A 25,215-nucleotide genomic window follows, 5' to 3' on the forward strand; every position below is an offset into this window, starting at 1 on the left:
CATCTGGGCTAGATTACATCAAACATCGCCTTCCTGTTCAACACAGCACAAGAGTATTAAAAAAAAAAAAATCCCAATTTAAACCTGTCCCTACAGCCATAAAGAATGAAAAACTGCAGAGTCAACAGCTTCTGGGTTTTGTGTGCATGTGTGTGTGTGTGGTGATGTTGTTTGCTTGCTTTTTGTTGTTTTTTTTTTTTTTTTTTTTACTTCATGCATTTTGAATATATCTATGTACTTCTTCCCTTTTCAACACTCACTGGTATGTAATGCTCTGAAAGCCTGCACTCTGATTTATTAACTGAACAAGCCTCATATCCTAAAGTGCCAAAAGAACTGGCTACCAGTAAAGAAACCATTTGAAGGACACCAGCAACTTTTGTTAAGGCTATTGTTTTATAGTTAAATGCCATTCAGAGCAACTTGAACTAGACCTTTTTACTATCAAAGAGAGTAATTCACTGGGTTGCCTGGGACTTGGCTGGCAGGCCATCCTAATATTTATCTGGAGGCAACTTTCACCTTTGGCTACAAAATACTAACACAAAGCTTGAAACTGACCAAAGTAAGGAAAGTAAATACTATGGGAAAGACAATCTGGATTTACTGTGGTTGTCACTCAAATGATGGAACTTGCAATACTTTGTTTAAAACATGTTCATGTGTGTGCACACACATACATACAAAAGGAGCTAATATTTAGTAGCTTTTAGCTAGAATACAATATTACTGACTTTACCCCAATCTAGACATGTTTTAAAAAATAAAACCTGAAGGACATAATCTGTTGTCCTCTACATGCTCAAGAAATCTGGTCAACCACTCAGATTCCAGTGTTGCTTTTCATTAGCAAAAAAAAAAAAAGTGGAAAAGGGGGATTTGTGGAATTTTCAGAGCTGATTTAAGAAGCTTCAAATAATTACGTTATATGCAATGGAGCAGGTTATGCCGAGAGGGAGCAATAAGGCCTAGGACAAAATGAGTGCAGAAGGAGAATGGAGGGAAAATAACAGGGAAACCCTGAGCTTTCTTCCTAAATTTAAGAATTTTTTGTTATTAAAAATAAATATTAAAGCATTTATTTTTCCCTAAGCCCTACAACTAACTTTCTATTCTAAATAACAATAATTTCCAATTATAAATAAATTTAAAGCATCCGGAAATGACAAATTGAGGGAGAAAAAAATGTGGTAATCCACAGAAAAATCTCAGTGCAGTTTAAGTACAATGTACAGTTAAAAGTTATCTCAGGTTTTTCAGGTCCCACTCTTCTGAGATGATGAACTCATACTATCTTTTAATGAGAGGCTCATATCTGCCTTTGATGTGTGAAAGACACTCCCAGCTGGAGGAGAGTACAAGAAAGATCTAAAATATTTGCTTCAGCTGCAAAGAGCTACTAATGAAAGTTTAGAAAATGAGGTAGCATTGGGGGGGGAATCTTTAGAAAACAGGTGACATACTCTCATCTTGTGAAATCTTAGGGGGAAATATTCCAGTAAAATAAAATCTGACAAATAATCGCCCTTCCTCTACACAGCCGAGCTTTTCATCCTTCCTGCCTCGTCCAGGGCACATTCTTAATCCCTTGGTATGTAGGAGGCAGGAAAAGGGCTTCATATAATTTGCTATTCACACAAAACACCAAGGGTGAGACTCACATAACATACACGGATTGCCTTCAAGGACAGAGAAGAACTGCCCCATAGGCTTTCCAAGGCTGTAATCTTTACAGAAGTTGACCAGCCACATCTTTCTCCCTTGGAGTGGCTGGTGGGTTGGAACCACGAACCTTTGGGTTAGCGGCAGAGCACTTTAACCACTGTGCCACCACTAACATATACTGCAGTTATAAAACCCAATGGATTGATCAGCTCAGAGATTTTTAGAATATATAAAACAATCTTTAAGTATATTTAAGAATGGGAGCACTTAGGGTGAAATTCTGCAGAAAAGTCTTAACATAAGTTCAAAGAATTCTCCACAATTCTCTGTACTGCTTAGTGTTTTGAGATTACTATTATCCTCCAATTTGTCAAAAAAAAAAAAAAGCAAAAATAATCATCTATAAATATATTTTCTAACAATCAAATCTACTCTCAGTACAGTCTATAGGAATAGAAAACAAGCATCAAACAATTCCAATATGCTATTAAAGATTTTCTATTTCAAATCTGAGACTCTTTCAGTCGCTTTTAGTCAATGTATAGAGTTAACTAAGTACCTTCCCGGAATGAGCAGGGAGATTTGTGGAGGTAGCAAATCATTTAGGGTCTTTTCTTATGATTCCCTTTGACAGAAAGCAGGAGAGAAGCATACGATGTAAATAATAGTTGCCTTTCTATGAAAAAAAAAGTCTACGTTAAAACCCCTAAATCAGGTGCTTTATGTAACATTTTTACATGTATGTTAGCAACTTTCAAAGTCGGTCTCATCAGTTTTATTTTACAGATGTGGAAGATGAGGATCAGAGAGTCAAGTGATAGGGCTAATAAATCAGAATTGGAATCTAGTTCTGATGAAATCTAAAAGCTTTGCTTTAGTTAGGATGCTAAGTGATCAAACATGATGAGATCAGCTCTCTTCTGTAGGAGGAATAAATGCTGGAAGGTAAGAATGCTGAGGAAAGCAATGTTTTGCTGGGTTTGTTTGTTTGGTGGGCAGGCAAACTTTGGGGACTGGGAAACAAGTTATTTCACCAACTTTTATTCATTCAACAAATACTTATGGGGCACTTACCAGATCAGGTACTCTGAAGAGTTCTCTCTCAATTGCATCTAAATTACTGAATTCTCTCACGGAAATGATATCATTCCTCCTTTAAAAGTTTCCATATTCCTAGGCCAATGTGACATTGACTCCGAGGCCAATTTGACATTCCTTTTTTCTCCTCACACACGCCTGGCTGAAATCACGCCAAATCTCAGCAGCTTTTCGAAGTGATAAGTCTTCTAGAGTATTTATCTTAAAAATAACAACTTCAAGAGCATAACTGGAAATAATATTCTACTCCAACAACCAAAATTTCACAAGTGGTTAAGTATGAAGAGATGTGAACTGTTATGATTGGATATCTTAAGACACAAAAATCGATAACTGCCTAAGATAGCTTCCCTACCCACCATCAACAAACATGTCAACAGTATTAAAATAAATACACTTCGGAAGCCTCCTCTTTTTAGTCTGATCAATGTATCCATTTTTCAAAATATACTATTTGTGCCGCTGTCTTTAAATTCAGATAATGCAGTCTTCTGGATTAAAGGCAAGAACTAGGGCAAATATTCGTTCCTAGTCTCAATTACTGTGCTAGTTTGCAGAGGCAGCAAATTGTTTGCAGCCTTTTATGATTTCCTTTGATAGAGGGCAGAGGAGAAGGAATTGCTTACCTCTCTTATTCCTTAGTTTCCTCAATAAGACAAATGGAAGATATCCTGGCTGCCCCTTCGGTTTAACAGGGAACTAAAATTGGTTAAGTAAAGCTCCTGGGTGGGTGAATGGGTGCTGAGTACTGTCCAAAAATGATAATTTCCCAGTCGGTGTTTGAAGTTCTTTTTATTGTACACTTAACTACACAACATTGATGAAGAGGATTAAACCAGGGATTTTGAGGGGAGAGGGGAAAGGCCAGGATCATCACCATCAAAAAAGAAAGGGCAGCTATTTTCTCTTTTCTTTCCATTAGAAAGAAAATATTGAGAGATAATTCTGAGTTGTCTGTCCCAGCCAGAACTCTTGGAAGATGTGTCCCATTTGGGTCTGAGTGTTGCTTTTGGAGTGAAGGGGTATCGCAGTGCCCTGGAGTTCAGTCTCCTCTGCACATACACAAACATAAGTGCACAGCTCCCCAGCGCTGTTTGTCCCCTCGGCCTCACGGCCCTGCCAGTTGGCAAACCCAAGCCAGGAAGTTGTCAATTCCAATTGCGTTTAGGCCATGTAGTCCTATTAAAGAAGCCTTGCTGGTTAAGGGGTGTCCTCTGTTTCCAAAGCATGGGAAAAAAAAAAAGGCTATGCTCAGATTGGAGCTGGCAACTTTCACTGACTAGAGTTTTCAAGGCACTATGAATGAGTTTAACAAAGGAGGTCTGTGGCTAGTTTCTGGCTGAAGTCCATGTCAACAGTTTTTAAGGTCACAGGCCACACTAACTAACATTTATTCCCAGCAGACCCTGTTCTAAACACAAGCTGTAAGTAGTACAAATTTGGAATTTTTCTGTAATCCCTTGAGATATTCCTGATCCTTCCACATGTTTCTGCTCAATTAAAAACAATTCTCACTTTGCACCACAAGAGAGGCCGTGCTCAGCAATCTCAGACCATCCTTGGGGTAGATGAACAAAAACCTGGCAAATCAGAGCTTGAGTGGGGAAGGGAAGGAATTCAGCTGGATCGCACTGAAAAGCGCAGACAGCTCCCCAGGGGCTCAGTTTGTGAAAGCATAAAACGGGTTATGACAGAGATCCTAAGGCCATAAAAAGCAGGTTTGAGGCTCGCATTGGGAACTAGGTCCCTATTCGTTTTACATGAATACGATAAAAATTTCTGAGACAATTAAAAGGTCATTTAGGTGAGCGGAGAATGGTGATAACCTATAGGACAGATGCTAAATATCCCACTGTGAAATTAATATAATCATTTCTCAATTAAAATGCATTCTTACTTTTAACATTTCTGAAATCAAGATGTTTCTTGCAATCGATTTGAGAATATAGCCTTTTTAGTCTTCTCAAAAGCTGTTTTTATATCAACGGTGCATTTTAAAACTGACAGTATTTTTAAATCTTACTAGGTAAGTTATTACATGGTAATAACTACCTTGGATTGAGCACCAAAGAAATGTTAAGCACCGTCGCATGGCGTGGCTACAAAAAGTCTCACCTAATCCTTATGGTTACCACAGGAAGTATTTTTTATTTTACAGATGGGGAAACTGAGGCTTAGAAAGGTGACATAACTTGCTTACATTTTTACGGCTAGTAAGTGTCAAATCAAAATCTGAACATAGGTCTGATCTCACAGCCAAGTCCTTTCCACAAACGAGGGGGAAACAAACAAATACTATAGTGTCAGTCACCATTTTGGTAGTTAAAGCACTACAGTTTGTGACAGTCCATATTTGGAATTATGTGCTACATGAAGGTGGTTATACTTTTGCCAAACTAAAAAAATATATATGTAAACTGCAGTGCAATGAATATTTGATTGAGCCTGACAGGGTAAAATCGCCAGAACCACCTTATTATAGAGGTCCAAAGTAGAAAATTAACAACACCCACAATCCCACTATCTATTATCATTGTTAATGTTTTGGAATCCAGTCATCCAGTCTACATTCTACGAATTTCTTGCAAAATTGAGATCATATTGTATATAACAATTCATCTCTCACTTTTTTCATCTAATATTATGCTCTGGATGTTTTCCATGTCATTAAATAATCAGCAAAAACATAATTTTAATGATATCTAATTAAATTTAACTATCCCCCTATTTCTGGGGCCTTAAATTGTTTCCGATTTTTCATTCTACATGCTACAATAAACATCTTCATACATACATCTGTACATATATTCCTGACTTTTCCTTAGAACAGATTCTTAGAAGTGGGCATAATTTTGAAGGTTTTGAATATATATTGCCAGTTGTTTTCCGGGAATATTGGATTGTTTTATACTCTGACCAATAGTGTGGAAGTGCCCACCTCATCGCATCCTCATGTGAACATGGCCAAGGTTCATGTACACTTCATTACATGCATGTTCATACAAATTTCATCTATGTCTATGTTAAAATTGGTCTGTTATCACCACTTTTCAAGTCAGCCCAACTAATGGAGACCCTGTGCACAGCAAAATGAAATGCTGCCTGGTACTGTGCCATCCCCATGATAGGTTGCAGATCAGACTGTTGTGATCCACAGGGTTTTCATTGGCTGATTTTGGCCTAGATTGCCAGGCCTTTCTTCTTAGTCTACCTTAGTCCGGAAGCTCTGCTGAAATCTGTTCAGCATCATAGCTACACATAAGCCTCCACTGACAGACAGGTGGTGGCTGTACATAAGGTGCACTGGCTGGGAATCGAACCCAGGTCTCCTCCATGGAAGGCAAGAATTCTACCACTGAACCACCAAGGCCTCCATAAAAAACTGGTCTAACTACTGTACTGTGCAATGTTACCAGGGGCCAATGACTACTATGCCAAAAACCTCTACCTGTATTACCTCTAATCTTCAGGAAAAAAGTAGATATGAGAAAATTAAGGCTAAAAAAGAATAAATGGAGTGTCTAAAAGTACACTCCCAAATCAGCAGGACTGGGATGCAAGCCCTGCTCTGACTTCAGACCATGCTCTTTACGCCACGCCACCGTGTAGCTCATTTTACCTTTTAGGTATGATCAGTTTCCCTATCACAACTCCAGGGACTGCCTCTTTCTCCAGTAATGCCTCTGCAGATAATGAGGCCAGATCAATCTTTAGGGAAGCAAAGAAGGACAACAATACCTAGATCTCACGGGCTTGGGGAAAAAAGAGCCTGCTGGCACGTCTTCTTTAAAAAGCAAGGAACAAGTGGCAGCAATGTGGAGCCACAGGGATGCTCATACACAGTGGGTGGCCCAACCACATAGAAAACAATTTGGCAACATCCAATAAAATTCAAGATATACCTATCCTATGACCAACTAATCAACCCCTACACACCAAAGAAGCTTGCACCCATACTTGTTCAAGAAATGTTTACGACAGTATTGTTCATAAAAGCCATGAACTGGAAACAACGCATGTGACCACCTACAGTTGAATGCATAAACAGACTGTGATATAGTCGCACAATATGGAACATTATGTAGCAAAGAAAACAAACTATACTGATATGCAACAGCAAGGATAAATCTCAAAAGATAAGCAAAAAAAGACTCATAGTAACGATTCCAAATTGTACGCTCATTCATACAGAGTTCAAAACCATAACAAAATTATTTTTTAGGGATGCATACATGGGAGAAAAAACTATTAAAAGTCAAAGAAAATATTTATAACAAAAATCAAGACTTAGAAGATGGAGAGGGTATGTTTGGGGAGGAATCAAATCTAGAAGCTTCTTAACATAGATAGTGGTTACATGGATATCAAACCAAACTAAATCCTCTGCCATCGAGTTGATTCCAACTCATAATGGCCCTACAGGACACAGTAGAACTGCCCACAGAGTTTCCAGCATAGTAATCTTTATGGAAGCAGACGGACACGTCTTTCTCCCATGGATCAGCTGGTGGGTCTGAATTGCCAACCTTTTGTTTAACAGCTGAACACTTAACCACTGCCCCACCAGGGCTCCTCGTTACATGGGTATCTACTGTGTAATTATTTATGTGCACTTATGTTCAGCTGCTAACTAAAAGGTCAGCAGTTCGAATCCACAGCCGCTCCTTGGAAACCCTATGGGTAGTTCTACTCTGTCCTATAGGGTTGCTATGAGTCAGAATCAACTCGACAGCAAAGTTTTTTTTTTTTGGACACATGTGTGTGTATATGTATATATATATATTTAAATTCAATGACCTTTTTTGTTTGCAGTTCTATTTCACATTTACAAAAAGGTACAGAGTTGGTAATTAAACATGTACAGAGTATACACAACATACAAAGGAATTTTATAAAGCATTGTTTTATTTAATCTTCACAACAATACTCCAAATCAGCATTATTCTCAATTTACCATTTAAGTAACTGAGACAAAGAAAAATGATGGATGAGTGAAAAAATGTACTATAAATAAAAATTTTTTAAAGATTTTTATCAAATCAAAATACAGCACCAGTGTTCTTTCCATTACAACACAAGTACTGAGAGGAAAGAATAAGTTCAGGGGAGTCTCACTGTATGAAAGTTAAACTATTCCTTCCAACAAAAAGACCTGAAATCACAGTTTCTGGGCAATTTTTAAAAGAATGAAAAAACAAAACACAACAAGTATTGTTTCCAGTGGTCAGGAGACAACTGTTATCTTTGCTCAATAAGAATGATCAACATTTAGTATATTTTCATATATTAATGAAAATAGAAAGAGTGCAAAATAAAACTTCTCTAAAATTGATATGTGAAATTGTAATTGTTTTACTGGGGTGATAGTAAAAATCATACCTCAGCAGAAAACCATACACTAAAAAAAAAAAAAAAATACACTAGCACATATATATTCTTTAGTGTCTTCTAGGATTGGAGTTGTTTTTGTTTGCAGCAGCCTTTTGTTTTGTTCTGTTTTTTTTTAGTTTTTATCCTCTGGCTTATTTTCCTACGAGACCAGGTTTTTTTGTTTTTTTTTTTTAGTTTTTATTGTGCTTTAAGTGAAAGTGCACAAATCAAGTCAGTCTCTCACACAAAAATTTATATACACCTTGCTATATACTCCTAACTGCTCTCCCCCTAATGAGACAGCCCGCTCCTTCCCTCCAGTCTCTCTTTTCGTGTCCATTCCGCCAGCTTCTAACCTTCTCTGCCCTCTCATCTCCCCTCCAGATAGGAGTTGCCAACATAGTCTCAAGTGTCCACTTGATCCAAGAAGCTCATTCTTCACCAGCGTCTTTTTCGATCCCATTGTCCAGTTCAATCCCTGTCTGAAGAGTTAGCTCTGGGAATGGTTCCTGTCCTGGGCCAACAGAAGGTCTGGGGGCCATGACCACCGGGGTCCTTCTAGTCTCAGTCAGACCATTAAGTCTGGTCTTTTTATGAAAGAATTTGAGGTCTGCATCCCACTGCTCTCCAAGACCAGAATTTTTTAAAAAAGGAAACCAGTGATTGTAAGAACTCAGGCAACTACAGGACAATGAATTTTACCCAATTTCTTTTTCCACCACACTTTTAAAACAAATTTTTTTTAATGTCTAGTTTTTAGAGCCGAGCATTTTTCATTGCATTTTGGGCTCATTAATACACATAAAGAGCTAGTTAAAATACCAGACTGAATAAATGAGCAATGGGACAATTAACCCCACATACAAAGCTCCACCCACTTTACTTCAAAGGCATCTGAAATAGAATGGATTAGAAACCATAAACGATCCCTCTCAGAATTAATTTTGTAATAAATATGGCTATGCACTATAGACAAGAGATTAAAAATCTCCATGTGGCATTCTAAATTTTGTGAATTCACTTAAAGAACAACAATTGCCCTTGGCTTTGCCTAAGATTACTAGTAGTTCAAGTCCCATGAACAGGAAATAAAAATTTATTCGATTTCCATTGCACACTGCAAAATAGAATTTAATTTTCTCTTCAACTTGTATAAACTCCCTAAGTTTCTACATAAAGTTTTAAGATATGTGTAATTTGCTTTCATTCAAAATGTACTACATTCAAAAATAAAATGTATGTTGCTATCTAACTTTAAAAGTATTCCCTTTCATACTATATTAGTTTTTGCATTTCACAACTCATTCCAATGAAAATGCTTACTTACTGAGAAGAAGTAAAAATACGAAGTGAAAAACAGAAAGGAAAAGTAAACTAAATACATTGTTTGTCACTTGATTTAACTAAGACTTGTAATACTATTTCCATACTTTTACGTTCATTGTTTTCAGAAGCTAACAATTGCTTATTGCCAAAAATTCAGTAGTAACTCAGTAAGACAAAAAGCAGCTGACTTTAAACGAAACAAAACAAAACAAAAATACTAATTAGCTAAATGACAAACATGCTGCAACATATGCATTTAAAAAAAAGTGTGCAAGTCTAAGCAAGAAATATTTTTTCAGATTCCTAAGAGTTTCTTTCTTTATAAATCAATCTCATGCAAATAAATTATGCAGTCAAAAACATTCTCAGGAAAGAATCTTTAATGATATGTAAAAATGCTTACAATATAATATGTGAAAAAGCTAGATATAAAACTATACCTACAGCATGATCCCAACTCAAGGAAGGGGATGCCCCTAGTCATTACTGGAGTGGTGAGATGACAGATGACTTTTTTTCTTTCTTCTCTGCGGTTTTCTAAATTCTTCTAATGAGGAAGCATATCTTTATAATCTCAAAAAATAACATCTTAAAAATGAGTGGCTCATGGTTACCAGGAGTACGGGGAAGGGGGAAAGAGGGAGTCTTAGCTTAAGGGGTGCTGAGTTTCTGTTAAGGGTGCTGGAATAATCTGGAAACATGATGAACATAACCAATGTCACCCAAATGTACATATAAAAAATGTCGAATTGGCAAATGTTTTGTTTTATTTTTACCACAAAAAAAACAGAAGAAATAAGTGGTTCATAATTGACTGTTAGAACTGTGGGAACATCAAACTTCAGAGTGTACAATGATTTCTCTGTTGGAAACACTGTGGAAAAACAAAAACAATGTGAAGTGGTACATCATTATTACCTCATCGTCTTCCATAGCCTCTCCCTAAAGGAAAACATTAGGCTTCCTACGGCTTCTAAAACTGATCACTGAAAGGGTCAGACAACCGAAATTCAGACCCCTCTTTGTACTCACAAATCCATTTACCGTATTATCACATGGTTGGGTTATACACATAGCTCTACTAATAATCCTGCCCAAAAACGAATATGTCTCCCTGATGCTAACTGGAGGCTACTGAGTCTTGAATATCAGTTCCAAGTGCACTTGGGCTCATTCTCCTGAGTTAGGAAAATCATTGTCATGACCTGGCCAGGCAGTCAGAAGACTGCCATTAGCTAAAGGCCATGGGACAAAAATCTTCCCTCTTTAGGTCTCATTTTCATCGTTTATAAAATGAGGGTGGGCTTTGGTACATTATAAGAGCTCTTCAAGATCACCTTTGAATCATTCTGTAAAGGCAAACTAATGACCATGGAGCTTTTAACGAAATATCCATGGAGAAATGAACAAGCTTTTGAAACTCCAAGGCTATTTTGGTAGCAGGAAAATAATATTTGAAGTTTTGAATCAGAGCTGAAAGAAAGTTACTGGAAATGAGCCCATTGCTTCAGAGTAGGAGATTTGGGTTAGATTTTGAGTGGCCAACCAGAATCTTTCACTTACTGCCTATGTGATCTTGGGCAAGACATTATAGCTCTTTCAGCCCCGGATGTCTACAATGGAAATAATTTCATAAGGTTGCTATAAGAATAAATGAGATGCCCTTTATCACTGTTCTCATTCAGCATTGTGCTAGAGGTCCTAGCCAGAGCAATTAGGCTAGACAAAGAAATAAAGGATATCCAGATTGGTAAGGAAGAGGTAAAATTATCTCTATTTGCAGATGACATGATCTTATACACAGAAAACCCTAAGGAATCCTCCAGAAAACTACTGAAACTAATAGAAGAATTCAGCAGAGTACTGGGATACAAGATAAACATACAAAAATCAGTTGGATTCCTCTACACCAACAAAAAGAACATCAAAGAGGAAATCACCAAATCAATACCATTTACACTGGTCCCCAAGAAGATAAAATACTTAGGAATAAACCTTACCAGAGATGTAAAAGACTTATACAAAGAAAACTACAGTACACTTCTGCAAGAAACCAAAAGAGACTTACATAAGTGGAAAAACACACCTTAGTCATGGATAGGAAGACTTAACATTATAAAAATGTCTATTCTACCAAAAGTGATCTATACATTTAATGCAATTCCAATCCAAATCCCAATGACATTCTTTAATGAGATGGAGAAACAAATCACCAATTTCATACGGAAGGGAAAGAGGCCCAGGATAAGTAAAACATTACTGAAAAAGAAGAACAAAGTGGGAGGCCTTACTCTACCTGATTTTAGAACCTATTATACTGCCACAGTAGTCAAAACAGCCTGGTACTGGTACAACAACAGATACATAGACCAATGGATCAGAATTGAGAATCCAGACATAAATCCATCCACATATGAGCAGCTGATATTTGACAAAGGCCCCAAAACAGTTAAATGGGGAAAACGCAGTCTTTTTAACAAATGGTGCTGGCATAACTGGATATCCATCCACAAAAAAATGAAACAAGACCCATACCCCACTCCATGCACAAAAACGAACTTAAAATGGATCAAAGACCTAAATATAAAATCTAAAACGATAAAGATCATGGAAGAAAAAATAGGGACAACATTAGGAGCCCTAATACCTGGCATAAACAGTATACAAAACATTACTAACAATGCAGAAGAAAAACTAGATAACTGGGAGCTCCTAAAAATCAAACACCTATGCTCATTCAAAGACTTCACCAAGAGAGTGAAAACATTACCTACAGACTGGGAAAAAGTTTTCAGCTGTGACATTTCCTATCAGTGCCTGATCTCTAAAATCTACATGATACTGCAAAAACTCAACTGCAAAAAGACAAATAACCCAATTAGAAAATGGGTAAAAGATATGAACAGACACTTCACTAAAGAAGACAATCAGGTAGCTAACAGATACACAAGGAAATGCTCACCATCATTAGCCATTAGAGAAATGCAAATCAAAATTACAATGAGATTCCATCTCACTCCAACAACGCTGGCATTAATCCAAAAAACACAAAATAACAAATGTTGGAGAGGTTGTGGAGAGATTGGAATGCTTACACACTGCTGGTGGGAATGTAAAATGGTACAACCACTTTGGAAATCGATTTGGCACTTCCTTAAAAAGCTAGAAATAGAACTACCATATGATCCAGCAATCCCAGTCCTTGGAATACATCCTAGAGAAATAAGAGCCTTTACACGAACAGATATATGCACAGCCATGTTCATTGCAGCACTGTTTACAATAGCAAAAAGATGGAAGCAACCAAGGTGCCCATCAACAGATGAATGGATAAATAAATTATGGTATATTCACACAATGGAACACTATGCATTGACAAAGAACAGTGATGAATCTGTGAAACATTTCATAACATGGAGGAATCTGGAAGACATTATGCTGAGTGAAATCAGTCAGTTGCAAAAGGACAAATATTCTATAGGACCACTGTTATAAGAACTCGAAAAATAGTTTAAACAGAGAAGAAAATATTCTTTGATGGTTACGAGACAGGGAAGGAAGGGAGGATGGGAGAGGGGTATTCAATAATTAGACAGTAGATAAGAACTACTTTAGGTGACAGGAAAGTCAACACACAATACAGGCGAGGTCAGCAAAACTGGACTAAACAAAAAGCAAAGAAGTTTCCGGAATAAACTGAATGCTTCAAAGGCCAGAGTAGCAGGGGCGGGGGTTTGGGGACCATGGTTTCAGGGGACATATAAGTCAACTGGCATAATAAAATCTATTAAGCAAACATTCTGCATTCCACCTTGGAGAGAGGTGTCTGGGATCTTAAGCGCTAGCAAGCAGCCATCTAAGATGCATCAATTGGTTTCAACTCACCCGGATCAAAGGAGAATGAAGAACACCAAGGACACAAGGTAATTATGAGCCCAAGAGACAGAAAGGGCCACATAAACCAGAGACAACATCATCCTGAGACCAGAAGAACTAGATGGTGCCCGGCTACAACCAATGACTGCCCTGACAGAGAACGCAACAGAGAACCCCTGAGGGAGCAGGACAGCAGTGGGATGCAGACCCCAAATTCTTGTAAAAAGACCAGATTTAATGGTCTGACTGAGACCAGAAGGACCCCAGTGGTCATGGCCCCCAGACCTTCTGTTGGCCCAGAAACAGGAACCATTCCCAAAGCCAATTCTTCAGACAGGGATTGTACTGGACAATGGGTTGGAGGGGGACGCTGGTGAAGAGCGAGCTTCTTGGATCAAGTAGACACTTGAGACTACGTTGGCATCTCCTATCTGTAGGGGAGATGAGAGGGTAGAGGGGACTAGAAGCTGTCAAAATGGGCACGAAAAGAGAGTGGAGGGAGGGAGCGGGCTGTCTCATTAGGGGGAGAGTAACTGGGAGTATGTAGCAAGGTGTATATAAGTTTTTGTGTGAGAGACTGACTTGATTTGTAAACTTTTACTTAAAGCACAATAAAAAATTGAAAAAAAAAGAATAAATGAGAATTATGTAAACCATCTGGCACATTAAATACATGCTGATAAATGCTAATTCCTCCCTTTCCTTCCCAATCCTCTGATGTGAGTTGTCCTGACTTAGTCTCTATCAATCTACAAAATGGTATAATAGTATTAACCACCATTAGCAGTTGATGGAGACAGCAAGAGGGGCAAGGTATGAGGAAGAAAAACAAAATTAAAAAAAAAATGAAAGGTGGTTTCACTTATTGCCTTGTACCAAGCTTCGTGAGCACTAAAACAAGGAAACCCTCAGCCTTCAAAACACAGCAAGAAATGCAATGCCTCTTGTAATGCCTGTGACTCTTCAGTCTCATAAATGAAAAACTTTTAACCAAAGTCTTAGAGTCTCAAAAACCTACAACCCTGGGCTCAGATTGCTTGCAGGAAGGCTGAGCCAAACTGTTCTCCTTTGAAACCAACCAGGAGGAGAAAAGCAGCCTCCTTCTTCAGCCACACCACTGAGGCTGCTGCCAAAAGCCCCACTGCTCCTGCTACAGAAGACCCACCCCGTCACCTGTTCCTCTGACTGTCCAGCTTCCCAGCCTTCAAATCAACCTCCAACAGCAGGCCACTAGGACCGCAAGGGCAATTTTATTTATTGCCCTTTCATCTTCTCAAAGGTGATTTTCTTTAAATTGTACAGCTTGTTACTATTGTTGAGTTGTAGCTCCCCAGAGGATTATCTATTTCTATGCATGAAGGCATCTAATGGCAATAAAACAAGTAACATTCCCCAACCACCTCATTTTTTTTAATTAAGAAAAAAAGTTATAACCTCCCACAAAGTGACGTTCTGATGAGCACATCCCCCATAGAAAATACTGAGGATCTTAGCAAGAACCTCCAAGGGCAACATCCCATGCATTTGGATTCTGACAGAAGCCATGTGCCAGGACCCACATAGGGTGGAATTACAAATCTGTCACAGCAACTGGGCCTTCTCCCAACAGACCGTACAGAAAACCACCACCACAACAACGTAGTACTCATCTCAGTTTTAAGGGGAAGAATAAATCAAACAGCTCTAGAGAGAGGAATGCACTTGAAAGGCACAGGGAAGTCCTCTCTGTTACACAGTATGAAAGATCCAGGTTTCCCAAACGGCATTTAAGGCATTGGGAAGAAAATCTGATTTCTCCCAGAGGAGCCCCAGCTTTGATTCCCAAACTGCCCTGAAACATCAGGCTGTGCATTTTTGTATAGCAGGGTACCCTCGGGCGAGACAACCGTAAACAGCTTAAAACGAGAATAGGAGATTCCATCTGTTTCTGGAATATTTCAGCAACACCTGCTTTCAAGGTAAAAATCTGGGAGCTGTCCCCACAGCCCTCCTCTCTAACTCCCAGTCCTATCTGCCTTGCACTTATTTTAAACTAAAGGAGCTAACACACAATCTAAAAGGGCTTCTGCCACTGCATCTGCCAAAGGAAACGAGAGTCCTTTGATTTTTCTCCTGAACTATATGTGTTGTTTAAAAAACAATGGAACAACTAGTGAGACAGAAAAGCCAAAGTTCTTAAAACCAGACTCATTTATTACTTCTAGCTTCTTTTTTTTCTCTCTGTAGCAAAAACTGAGATGTTCTGTGCTCATAGTAAAAATGAGGACAATACAGATGAAAAAGGATATAACAGTTGTTCCTGCTATTAAGTCAGAAAGCGTTCTAGAAGGAAGATAGTTCTCACTTAACACAATGTTTAAACACAAGTCCATATGCCAACTAGCATGGAAAGAAGGACAATCACTGTCCAACAGAAGTCTAGGAACATATTTTATTATGTCACAGTGAAAAAAAAGAACTAAAATTGAATTTTAAAAAAAAATCCAATCTAAATTGGGCTGCTTCTCCCAAAGAGATGTGTAGCACTCCTTCTAACAACACCCAAAAAAATCTAAGCATGTGGAGGCTGCAATTTCATGCACAAAAAGCCACTTTATCCTTGATCTACAAACATCAATATTTCTTTTTTGTTTCTTTTTTTAAAATTATTATACTTTAGATGAAGGTTTACAGAGCAAATTAGTCTCTCATTAAACAATTAATACACGTATTGTTTGGAGATATTAGTTGCCAATTCCACAACACATCAACACTCACTCCTTCTCGACCTTGGGTTTTCCATTACCAGCTTTCTTGTCCCCTTCTGCCTTCTCATCCTTGCCTCTGAGCTGGTATGCCCACTAAGTCTCATTTTGTTTTATGGGCCTATCTAATCTTTGGCTGAAGGGTGAACCTCAGGAGTGACTTCAGTACTGAGTTAAAAGGATGTCCCCGAGCTGTACTCTTGGGGTTTCTCCAGTCTTTGTCAGACCAGTAAGTCTGGTTTTTTTGTGATTTAGAGTTTGTTCTACATTTTCCTCTAGCTCTGTCCAGGACCCTCTATTGTGATCACTGTCAGGGCAGTCGGTGAAACATCAATATTTCTAATGCCTGTCCCAAATTATCTAATGGCACTCCGTTTCCAATGGGATAAATCCAAAATCTTGATAATGTCCCACAACAGCTTTCACAAACTGGCCCCAGGACTTTTGTGGCATCATCTCTTGTTACGTTCTTTCACTAGAATTTTCAACATTCTTTCACCTTATTATACACTTCATTTCAATGGGCCTTTGCACACCAGTTCTCACAGTTCTCACTGCCTAGAGAGCTCTTCTCCCATTCCCCTTCAAAGGAGTCCCCACTCATTCTGTAAGACCCAGTTTAACTGGAACCTATCAGCAACACTTCACCTGACTCTCCAAGTCAGGGATGAGTGCTGCCTATTCTGTGACCTCAAATAGCATTGCACATACATTTATTTAAAATCCCACTTATCACATTATATTTTAATTATTTACTTATTCCCTTCCCAAAGATTGAGAGGTTCCTAAAATAGTAAGGGTAGCAGAAGTAAAACAGGAAATGGGTATGAAAATCAGAGGTGGTACGGGGATAGTGTACCCAGAAGCATATTCGATTCTATATTTGGTAAATAACAAAAAGTATATACTGTTTTCATTTTGCAATACAAAGTTCAGAAAGTCCAGATCATCAAAATCTTGAATGAGCATGGTATCTGCAAGGTTCCCCAAAGGAGACCTGGGACTAGATCTTTATATCTATTTTAAGGGGCCTGGAAGCAAATAAAGGCCAAAGACCAAGTGTTATGAATTGCTCATTCTTGGTATACACTTATTCAAATAATTACTAACCAAATAAAAATAAAAAATTCTAAACTAAAAAAATTTAGATAATGTCTTGATGGGAAAAAAATGTTATTTCCTCTCAAAATGTATAGTAGATTCCAAACAGTTTTATTTGGGTATAAGGATAGTTACTCAAGCTTCCTTAAGACCTTAAGTAAGACCTTTATACATAAAGCAGAAAATGGTTAAATATTTTTAAAAGTTCCTTTATAAAGAGCCCTAATAGTACAGTACTCGGCTGCTGACCAAAAGGTCGGCAGTTTTGAATCCACCAGCTGCTCCTTGGAAATCCTTTGGGGCAGTTCTACTCTGTCCAACAGGATCACTATGAGTTGGAATTGACTCGATGGCAACAGGTTTATAAGAACGAACGTTTAATTACTGTATGACATATCTCCTGTAACCCCCCAAACAATGTTATTGGCTTTGAATTCTTGTGTGCCTTCTGCTGATTTAAAACCAGAAAAGTTGGCTATAAATAGCACCTTTCATTACAGTTTGGCCTTGATGAGGCATATGCCATTTGGGTAAATCTGAAACCATGAAAAACTCTCAGTTCTAAGTCACCATATTCTATAATACTGAAAGATTTCAGAGGTAAATGCTTATACCACATCAGACTCAGATGGTGCTATCTGAAAATGCTAAAGCAACTAGTTAAATAATACTACGGTGAATCTCAAGAAGTAGAAAGTCTTTAATGGCAGAAACTAGTCAAACATGAGAGCAAACCATACATTCGACTTTATATACAGTAGTCCTTGCAGCCCACTGCCATCGAGTCGATTCCAACTCATAGAGACCCTACAGGACTGCCCCACAGGGTTTCCAAGTCCGTAAATCTTTTTGGAAGCAGACTGCCACATCTTTCTCTTGAGAAACGGCTGGTGGGTTTGAACCACCTCCCTTTTCGTTTGCAGCTGACAGCTTTAACCACTGCACCACCAGAGCTCCTTGGTCTTTATATAACTGGCCTTAACATACTCTAATACAGCCACATTTCTGTCAAGGGTCGCTGATGGCAGGAATGCAGAACTTTAAAAAATTTTTTTCTTAAAATAAACAAAGGGCTTCTTTCCCAAATATTCATCCCTTCATAAAACAAGTATTACTGGGTGCCTATTATGTGCCAGGCATTCATCAATAAACTTTGAATACGTTTGTCAAAAAAAGATAAAAATTTCCCACCTTCATGGAGCCTACATTTTAGTGGGGATGGGCAGACAATAAAAATGAAATTAATAAGTTATACTGTATAAAGGATGCCCAAGACCCTTTCACTGTGAAATTAAGTATAAAATTTTATGATACTGATGGCAAAATCCTTTATGGACACAATGCTTGTCATTCAACATTGGACCTCCACTGTGAGATTCAAAGGTGTACCTCTTACAACTAATATGAAACAAGTTTGGTTAATATGAACTATGCTTCTGCCAATAACTACATTTCATATTTTCTCTTTGAACTTGTACCCCATGAGACCCTGGACTCTCACTCAGAGCCTTGTGAGCCCTGTTCTTCCATTTTTGATATGTCTCCCTTCCTCTGAAAACCATGCATACACTAAGTGCTGGGGATGCAAAGTTGATTAACAGCCTTTACCCTAAAGAGTTAGCAGTCCAACAGGAGAAAGAGAATGGAAGGTCAAGGCTTATGAGTGCATGACTGAAGTATGTAAAGCATGCTGGGGTGTGGAGCAGAGGAGGGAATACTTATCTCTGCGTGGAGAAGGCTGCTCTGAGGAGGGCCCTAGGCTTCGTATGGGAGGATGGGTAGATGTGTGAAGGCAGAGAAGATACAGCAGTCATATGGGTCAGGAAGCATATGAGCTTGGGAGATGAGGCAAAAGTGAGAGAAGGTGATCCTAAGAAGCTAAATTCTTTAACAGAAGAAGCTGTATTTGCACAGATGTCATTACTGGAAGCTATATCTCTCATGCGAAGAAGTGGAAAGCAAAAGTAGAGGTGGCTTATAAACTGACTTCAGCTGTAGCACTGGGCACACTGGGAAAGGTGACTAGGCCTCAAGGCACAGGCAAACTAAAAGGAAAGTATCTAAAGAAACCAAGGTGACTAAGCAGCAAATGAGAAACGGGACAATGCTAATAATCTCACCTGGACCCAACCCTCACTCTTCTAGTAGACCTCTTCACTCTGTTGGGTACATCGCCAACCAGTCATCCGAGGTTAACAGGAAATCCTTCCAATTCATATGCTATCCTCAACCCAGCAATGTTCCTAAACCAAACACAGGGGGAGTGCCACTATGTGTACCCTTTATATATACACAGCCAAACAAGATAAAATGTATGTTAAATGTTCATAAAATGTATGTTCTTGAATTGACACAGGACTCTATTTTTAACCACAGTCACTATCCTCTGGCACTACAAAATCAATAGTAAGAAGACACTCGGCCATGGGATCACTCTATTATATTATATATAGCATCCAGTAGTGTGATCATTATCTCCCCAGCTCATCTTAGAAACTCCTCAAGGGCAGGAACTAGCTCATAACAGGCATTCAGTTAGGGGCTGACAAACAAATGAATGAATTAACCCACCAAATTTTCTCCGCAGTTCCAGGCTAGTATAAAAAAGAAAATACCAATTGCTCCTACTTTTCATTCTAAATAATGACAACATGAAGGCTGTTTAACTAACTTCTCACAATCATGAAATCCATGACCTTACATATTAGACACACAAAGTCAAACACCATAATCAGAGAAGAGCAAGTTTTAAATTTTAAATAAACTTTTCCACTTCAGTTCCAAGTTTCCCACAAACCATACACATTCACAATCCAGCAAGAAAAGGAAGAAACATTGTAGCCCAAACTGTTTGGGGGAAAAAAATCTTTCTGCAAAGCTTAAAGACCTCAATTTAAGCCTTTACCTCCTTCAAACAAATATATAGAGAGGTAGTATCATGATCAAAGCTAAAATATAACATTAGACAAAAACAGAAAAGAAATTTTTCTTTAAAAAAAAAAAAAAAGAACAAACATTGTTAAATCAAAAGACAAGTCTTTACATCCTTGGACCTGGGCTACTGGGATATGCTTAAGAACGGCTGTACACACTTTAATCTCACAAAGCAGCCAGGTTGTACCTCCTTCCTAAGTCTTTCCAGCAATTGTGTCTAGTGCCCAAATTACAAATGCTATGGGAAGAAAGTTGACTTCGCTGACTACATACAATAACAATAATATTTGTGTAGAGAAGTGCAAAAGTATAGCAGTCCAAACTGACAGTTATTGGACAAAACAACTTCAAATAGTCAACCCCTCTTCCCCCTATGGTCTGAGGGTATGTGTGTTTGGGGGATGAGAATGGAGGAGATGTGTCCTTTCTTGATGAGAGGAAGAAGAAAGTGCAGAGACTAGTACACCTTTTGTGGAATTCAGTGAGGGTCTGGCCTTTCATCCCTAGGCCCGGGCCCAAGACTGGGGACCCGGGTTCTGTCAGGAGCACCTCCCTGCTGCCCTGCCCTGGACTGCTCCACATGAGCAGAGAGAGACAGGAGGCAGGCCCCTCTGACACCTACTTAACCGAGGCAGATGGAGAGAAGAGCATGTGGGATGCCTTTACTTCCCCCTCAGGAGGCTCCCAGCAGGAGCCTACAGAGCCAGCAGTTCCAAAATTGGATTTCCACACATCCTTCCACCCCAGAACATGCCTTGCCCCTCTGGCAGGAGGAAACAGAGCATTAAGCAAGTGTAGCTCTGGTGTATGAAGGGGATTTTAGAAGACCTAAAGAAGTCTTCTTACAGGATTCTATACTTTTCTCAAACCTCTTCAGAGGTAGCCAAGTTAGGAAACAGTTACTCACTCATTGACCCAAAGAGGGCAAGGGTGTTACTTTGAGGAGGACACAATCAGTGTCTGCAAGACGTCCTTAGCTAGAGACACATACTTTATTAATAATCTTACATACACAAAATGTCCAAGCGAAAGCCTAACAGACTAATTTCTGACAGCTCCAGATAACAGCAGGAGGAACTGAAGCCATGCTGACTCTCCAGCCTCCACATACTATACAGAAGCAATGATCCCTTTCCCACCCAAGGGATGTGATACAAATAAATAAATACAATTATCTGCAGAACTTAAAGTGCAAGAACAACATTTTGAAGTCCTTCTCCCCAAGTACAGTGACTTGTGGGAAACAGATAGGAAAATAAAAAGAACAGCTGGAAAATTTAATTACAGAAGAACAACGCAAAAGCTGACATTGTCTCACGGAACTAGCCAATAGCCAAAAGCCATTCTCCCTTACCTTAAGATACAGAAGCAGCTCTTCGCTCCTGAAGATAAGCGGCAGAACCCGAATCTCTGTTTGCTGTCAATGTCAGTGAGCACAAACGTGAAGTTCTGGCCAACTTGGCTAACTGTGAGACTGCAGCAGAGACAGAACAAAGGGAAAATGAATGTGCAGTACGTTTCTTGATAAAGTATCTAATCATGACAAGTCGTTGAACCTGTAACATTTCCTTTCTCAGTGGAACTCTTTATAAATAAACTTAAAATTTACACACTTCAAGGGAATAGACAGTGAGCTAGTAAAAAAAAAAAAAGAGAGAGAGAGAGAGAGAGCCCATTCTAGTGACCACCTCAGTACCCAAAGTTGTTGAGTCCACTTACTGAGTTCAGGCACTGAGGCAGCTCTATTAAGCATCCCATCAATCTGGAAAGGTACATTCTATTAACCTCATTTTATAGAAGAGGAAATAGCCCCACAGAGGTATGGCCTAAGGTCCCAGCTGGAAAGTGGCAAGGAGCTGTACTTTAGGCCTATGCCTATCTGACTCCAATGCCTACTCTATCAGCTTGCTGTTAATGATACTCACTGAATTACTCCTCTAGCTCAGAAAGTATTGGTAACTACAATGCAGAATTTAAGTGTCTACTGTGTGCCAGCCACAAAGCTAGATGTTTGACATATACTATCTCATTTAACCCCCACAACAACCCAGGAATTTAGATAGTGTTCCCATTTTACAGAAGAGGAAGCTGAGGGACAGGACAGTTAGGTAACTGAATGAAGGTCACAGAGCTGCTTGCTAAGTGCAAGAGCTGGGATTCAAACTGGAAAGAAAACAGGGCAAGGTTAATAATTATTTTCCTAAATTTCTTTATCTTTCATAATTTCATATTTCAGAGGACAGAAATAACAAGTTGCCAGGCAATTCAAGGTGCTCTCTAAGAAATGGAAACATAGTTTTAAAGAAAGACATTAAAGAAAAAAAAAGCTAAAAATTATTGCATCAATGTAAAAATACCCAAAAAGCCCTAACATAAAATAGAAAACATGTTTAAAAAATAAAAAGTAAAAAGCATTATTACCAATCAAATTGATCTAGACACTTTTTTTTAAAAGTCACAAAACGTTCAAAAATCCACTTTTTAAAAATCATTTACCAGTTAGCATGGACTCCTTTTTAAGAACTTAAACATTTGAAACTCTAGTACACAAATTTGTACCAACATAATATTACAGAATTTGAAACTGAATTACTCACAGGATCTCATCAGCTCTAAGACAATCCAATTGTATTTTATTAAAAAATACTCAAACTGATAAACTTATCCAAATCAATGCGCTCACATAGAATTTACTTTATGAATTATCGCTCAAAATGAAAAATCATGGTTCACCAGGCCTTCTGCAAAGGCAGAATTCTTAATGAGTCTTTGAATATGATATGAATTAAATTTCCAAATACGGGGTAGCCTTCCTTTCTAAAACTCCCTTATATAAACCGCACATGAAAATTAAAATTAAAAGGGACTTTCAAGGTATCCCAGTACAAAGGTCAATAGACCCTGCCTGGTCATATTTAAGGGAACAATTCTTTCCTCTGGAAAGTGGTTAGACAGAATAAGAAAGTAATCCAGAGAGAAAAGTGTTCCACTCTCCGTATTTATCTAGGAAGGTGAACAAAAGAAGGTGGCGATTTAAAAGCAACATGGTAATAAACAGGTGTAAGTCATGCTACCCTCCACCTTACACAAGCCAGGAGAAGGAACACATTTCTATAAAAGTTACAGAGCTGTCAAGGAGACAGCAAACGCTACCTTCTTATGGCTGTTATGTTTTATCTATAAAGCTTGGATACTGTGTTACTATGGTGATTTAATACTATGTTTTAAAGGGGGATTATATGATTAATTTAAACAAGGTTGAGAACTGAAGATGTGTGAGAAACAGGATTCTAGCTCACATAATTAAAGTGACTGGAGAGAAGCGCGGGCCTCACTGGGAAGGGGGAATTTGTGTTATTAAAATATTTAAAGCAACAGGTCAGGATGATTCTAAGTCATGCTTTTGTGAAATACTAGTATGTGATCATACAAAATCTGTCTGTTAATTATTTTAACTCAGGGTTCAATTTCACTTCTAGAATATTTAAAATGAATACTCTCTGAGTAGCATCCTAAAAGGGAAGGGTATTGATAGGACTAGATGAAAAGGAAACACTCAGGGTCTCTAGGAAAAGGGCACAGAACGAACACAACTTGGTTTGTGAATTGTCATTAATTTTCTATTATCTTTCAACTACCATTAAAAATGCTGAAAATGCTTTTAGGTATATTATAGGCTCAAAAAAGGATTCATTACTCATTTACTTGGTTCAACTTCCAACTCAATCACTTAAAAGCTAGGTCTTAATTTAGCAAGTGACTTAAGCTCTAAACACTTGAGTTTCTTCATCTGGAATAGCAATGGGAAAACTACCACCCAACTCAAAGGATGTTTTGGAAATAAGTGAGATAAGCATTTACTATAAAGGCCGGCCCATAGCAGAAACAATTAATAAAAGGGATATGAAAACAAAATTTCAAACTAAAATCATGCGTTTGCTTAGTCTTCCTGACTGTCTCAAGCTTTTTGACTTATGAGTGGAGGAAGCAAGGGTGCCTTTCTCTCTTATCCATTGCCTCTTTTTGGAAGGGGTAGTCTCTGGCTGACCAAGCAAGCCACTCAAGCTTGCATTAAAGCGAAAAAGAGTCTTTTTGGAGTGCCACAGCTTACAGTGGGGCAGTTATTAATCTCAATTGATTCACCTTTTTATTCTTGGTGGGGTGAAATACAAATTTTAAAATCATTAAATTCTAAAGTATTTTCTCCTTGGATAATTTCCAATAAACTAAAAAAAGTCAGGCAAAAGGTAGTCAAAGGTAGGTTAGCTTGAAAGTTTCTTAGTCTCTAAAGAATTTATCGTTCCTTCCTGAGGTGGTCTATGGAAATGTTCACTCTTTCTCCATAAAAGCAACTTTGGGGAGAGGGTCCGTTTCCTTAACAGCTGCAGTATTTGCATTTATCTCCAGTATCAGCACCCATGACTTCTTTACAGGAGTCAGAGATTTCACGACAATTAAAGCTGGGAAAAACCTTAGAGCCCATCTCATTCAATTCTCTTCATTTACAGCTGGGGAAACTAAGGTTCAGTGTTTTTATTTATTTATTCAAAGTAATCAGGGGAAGGGCAGAAATCTGGAACCAATTTCTGGTTCTAACTCCTTTGCATTCTGCCACACTGTGCTAAACACAATGAATATTCTCCCAAGGAAGACTTCAACTCAGTTTAAGGAACTCTGGTATGTGAGGAATTCAGATAGTGGTCTTATCAAATGGGACTATACATTGCATTAAGCCAGGGAAACCACACCTGAGTAGCTCCAGAAATGAACCCAGGAGACCAAGGCCAAAACCACCATTAGATGGCATTCCCATGCCTAAGTGAATATAGAAAACAAAGGAAAAAAGCAATGACTTTTCAAACTATAGACGTCAATCTTCATGTCACCTTTCAAATGCCTGCCAGCCACTCCAGTCTCCTCCAGCAGAATGCTTAATCTTGAAGCCGTTTACAGGTCCAGCATATAAATGGACTTTAGAGACATGAATCATGTGGATGAACAGTTTGATTACAGGCTTCCAGTAAGAAAAAGAATTTTACATGTCAGCCTCACTTTAAAGTTCAGTCATTCATTTTACAAACTGAGCTACTACACTGGGCAC

General features: G+C 38.4%; 1 protein-coding gene and 1 non-coding gene across 22 annotated transcripts in view; both read right to left on the reverse strand.

Annotated features, from left to right (window-relative positions):
* Positions 1-25,215, reverse strand: part of DENND1A (DENN domain containing 1A) — a 568,035-nt gene that overhangs the window by 374,045 nt on the left and 168,775 nt on the right. For all 21 annotated transcript variants that reach the window (XR_007518642.1, XM_049895674.1, XM_049895683.1 and 18 more), the window contains one exon: positions 21,469-21,588. Coding sequence is in view for 20 of the 21 variants with exons in the window: in XM_049895674.1 (XP_049751631.1) it covers positions 21,469-21,588 (120 nt within the window). In the remaining variant the exon portion in view is untranslated. The remainder of the gene's footprint in view (positions 1-21,468; positions 21,589-25,215) is intronic.
* Positions 6,063-6,133, reverse strand: TRNAG-UCC (transfer RNA glycine (anticodon UCC)). Its single transcript has one exon. It is a non-coding gene; the product is annotated as a tRNA-Gly (tRNA).

This window comes from Elephas maximus, chromosome 9, assembly GCF_024166365.1.
Source record: "Elephas maximus indicus isolate mEleMax1 chromosome 9, mEleMax1 primary haplotype, whole genome shotgun sequence".
Lineage (NCBI taxonomy): Eukaryota > Metazoa > Chordata > Mammalia > Proboscidea > Elephantidae > Elephas > Elephas maximus.